The sequence below is a fragment of the Austrofundulus limnaeus genome, unplaced genomic scaffold, assembly GCF_001266775.1.
Source record: "Austrofundulus limnaeus strain Quisiro unplaced genomic scaffold, Austrofundulus_limnaeus-1.0 Scaffold551, whole genome shotgun sequence".
NCBI classification, from domain to species: domain Eukaryota; kingdom Metazoa; phylum Chordata; class Actinopteri; order Cyprinodontiformes; family Rivulidae; genus Austrofundulus; species Austrofundulus limnaeus.
This window is the reverse complement of record NW_013952953.1, coordinates 46,535-49,506: the sequence shown is the minus strand read 5'-3', so window position 1 is coordinate 49,506 and position 2,972 is coordinate 46,535. Positions and strand designations below refer to the sequence as shown.

Genomic DNA, 2,972 nt, shown 5'->3' with positions numbered 1-2,972 from the left:
CCGCCTTCAGAGTCAAGAACCAATCAAATTTCATGAAGACACGCGATCCGAGAGCGCGATCCGAGAGCGCGATTCGCAACGCTGCGATCGCTATCGTGTCCCGTGTGTCGGGTTTCACCCTGGCTGCGATGACAGCCGTTAATCGCTGTAGTTTGTCGCTCCCCGTGTGTCGAGCCATTTATTGTGAAAACCCCCACTCCCACCACACCCTCTGACACTTAGAAGGTCATCATCAGTCCCAGAATGCATTGAATCAATAACAAAACGGTGACATGTTTAAAGCAAAAATGTAAAATGTATATGTCCAAATTTTAAAGTAATTACAAGTTTTACTTGTCACAAACAACAACCTTTAYTAGAACAGAGAAATAACAACATATTAAAAGCAACATGTAGCAGTAGTCAGAGATCACTTTAAAGTGGAAAAACAAAAACAGCAAGGGTTCAAACCATTTTCCCCTGCTTTACTTTGCCTTCACACGTTTCCAAGTCAGCCACTCTGTTGCCTGCTGCTGCACTCTTATTCCATCACAGATTAAAGCTTTGTTACTTTTCACTGATAACAGCCTGGATGGTTTTATCTTTGGCACGTAAAGCTCAATGGCTGATTGTCCCTAAAAGCTGCTGCTGAACTCATCTGCCCACAGAAACTTGTTCACTATCTGTCAGTCTGTCTGAAAAAGGTTTAATTTAAGTGTGGAGTTGATATACGACTTTACTTACTTAATCCAGATAAAAGGTTACGAGTCTGGATGCAGCAGTGGGACGTGCTCCTAACCTCATGTGGTTATATTTATGCCAGTTTCTCTTCTGATGCCACCTGAAGACTTGAGGCTCTCAAACATCCAGCAGTTTGTTTGTTTGCTTTGACCTTTGCATGCTGCGATTTCCTCGGACAGTTTTATACACTCGAGATGCTGAAAGGCCTCTAACCTCTCATAAGAAAATTTCAGACCTTATAGAAACTGAAACAGCTAATTTAGTTTTCAGTTTCTTCCTACTGCTATTTTTTTGTGKGTTTTGTTGTTGATTCTCTGACGAAGTTTAAAGTGAAGTTCTTGGTGGTGTAAACTTCTGAGTCTATTCTGGACCCAAGGGTCACCAATTGATTTGATGATTGTACAGGATGTTTTAATGCCGTTAGCTATAGTTCGTTGTTTGTATTTCTTCAAGAATTTTTAATGCAATGCACCACACTGTAGATCACATGTCAAACTCAAGGCCTGGACATTGACATCTCCCATAATGCATGTTGATTATGCATGGGAATTCTTTGCCTGTTGATGGTCACCATGATGCTCATGTGGCCCTCGGTGAAATTGAGTTTGACACTCCTGTTCTAGATCATTCAGTGGTGGCCATGGTTTTGCCAATCAACTAATAGCGAAACTGCATTTTTGTTTAGCAGATTAGCTTTTTTTAACCAATTTTGTAAACCATTATCAAACCAATCAGCTTTAGCTAAATTAGGTTTTGACAGTGGTGGGCGCAGTTCTGCTCATCCGCTAACCCTCTAATAGCGCAACTAATATTTTGCTGAGCGGATTAGCATTTACTTTTAGTTTATGATGTAGTGATGGACAATACCACTACCAAAGTATTTACATTATTTTTTCTGCTGATAAAAATCTTAATATTTATTTAATTCCATTCAAAAGTACTTTATTGATCCCAGAGGGAAATTAMGTGTTGTTGTAACTCATTTAACTGAAGAGTTATTGRAGATGCTGATGGCTGTGGGCAGGAAAMATCTTCTGGTCTGTATTYCAGRGAAACTGAAGAAGGCTCTGACTGAAGATACTGTTTTTRTATGACAGACTGATGAAGAGGATGMTATTTCATGGACCATAACCAGTCTGAGTGGTAGCACCAACTTACTGCTTTTGCTTGGTTCTGTTGGCAGGAAGAGATAGCTCGCCTGTCCTCCCTGCAGCCCCAGGTGGACCTCCTTGAGAGACGACTGAACGAGCTGAAAGAGGAAAAGGAAGGGGACGAGGATCCCTCGGCCTTCCTGGACACCGACATCACTGCCTTCAAAGAACACTACCACAAAGTCCTGGAGGATCTGCGGGCACGAGAGAGGCAGCTACAGCTGGGTGAGAGCCCATTAGTCATTTTGAGGCCCCGGGTTATAGTTAGGGTCAACACTTTTCTTCTTCTCCATTTTCTAGATGGTGCTGTTGCTTTTATTTGCAGATGTAGATCACCTCATTAATTAAAATGTGCCTCTATCCTCCCTTCTRTTCCTAGTTTTGGAAAGTCTGCCCCCAGCTCAATACAAAGAGACCATATCCGCACTGTTAGCCTGGATCCAACAGTGTGAAGCCAAACTGTCCATCCCGTCCACGGCTGTTACAGAGTATCCTGTTATGGAGCAGAGACTGAAAGACGTTCAGGTACAAACACACAGACACAGTTTAGTCTATTTAACCCTGTGAGTAACAGTCGACACAATGGAATCAGCTCCTGTACTCAGCATGGTGCCTGCAGGAGCTCTGTGTCGGGTACAACTGTAAAACCAGCCAAATATAACCACAGAGAGGTGCTTGACGGCCTGTAGAAAGCACTGTGGAGATGTTGTATATGTAGCAGCTCCCGTGCTAATATCTATGATGTTAGCTSCAGAGCTAATTTTGGACCTGGGGTCTTTCTCTATGGAGTTTACATGGGTCTCCTCGTGCTTATGTGGGTTTTCTCTGGGTGCTCCGGTTTCCCCCACTCCACAAACAACATATACAATAGGTTGCCTTCAGACCCAGGCCTCCCTTGAAAAAGAGATCTGAGATCTCAACTGGAGTTTTCTGGTTAAATAATGGTGAAATAAAATAAAAATTACTAAACATCATAAAGAAAAAAATTGTATAGGTCTTCTGGACGGGTTCTTCTCTAATGAAACGTTTCGTCTCTTCCAAGAGACTTCTTCAGTCTGAGAGTTTCAGGGTGCTCCGGTTTCCCCCACTCCACAAACAACA

At 42.5% G+C, this 2,972-nt stretch overlaps 1 protein-coding gene across 1 annotated transcript in view; it reads left to right on the top strand.

The window, feature by feature from the left end:
• LOC106530716 (dystrophin) overlaps nucleotides 1-2,972 on the top strand; it is a gene marked incomplete at its 3' end in the record, with an annotated part of 355,898 nt that overhangs the window by 315,699 nt on the left and 37,227 nt on the right. Inside the window, 2 exon segments of the mRNA XM_014026406.1 lie at nucleotides 1,904-2,096; nucleotides 2,251-2,396. Of these exon segments, the coding sequence (XP_013881860.1) occupies nucleotides 1,904-2,096; nucleotides 2,251-2,396 (339 nt within the window).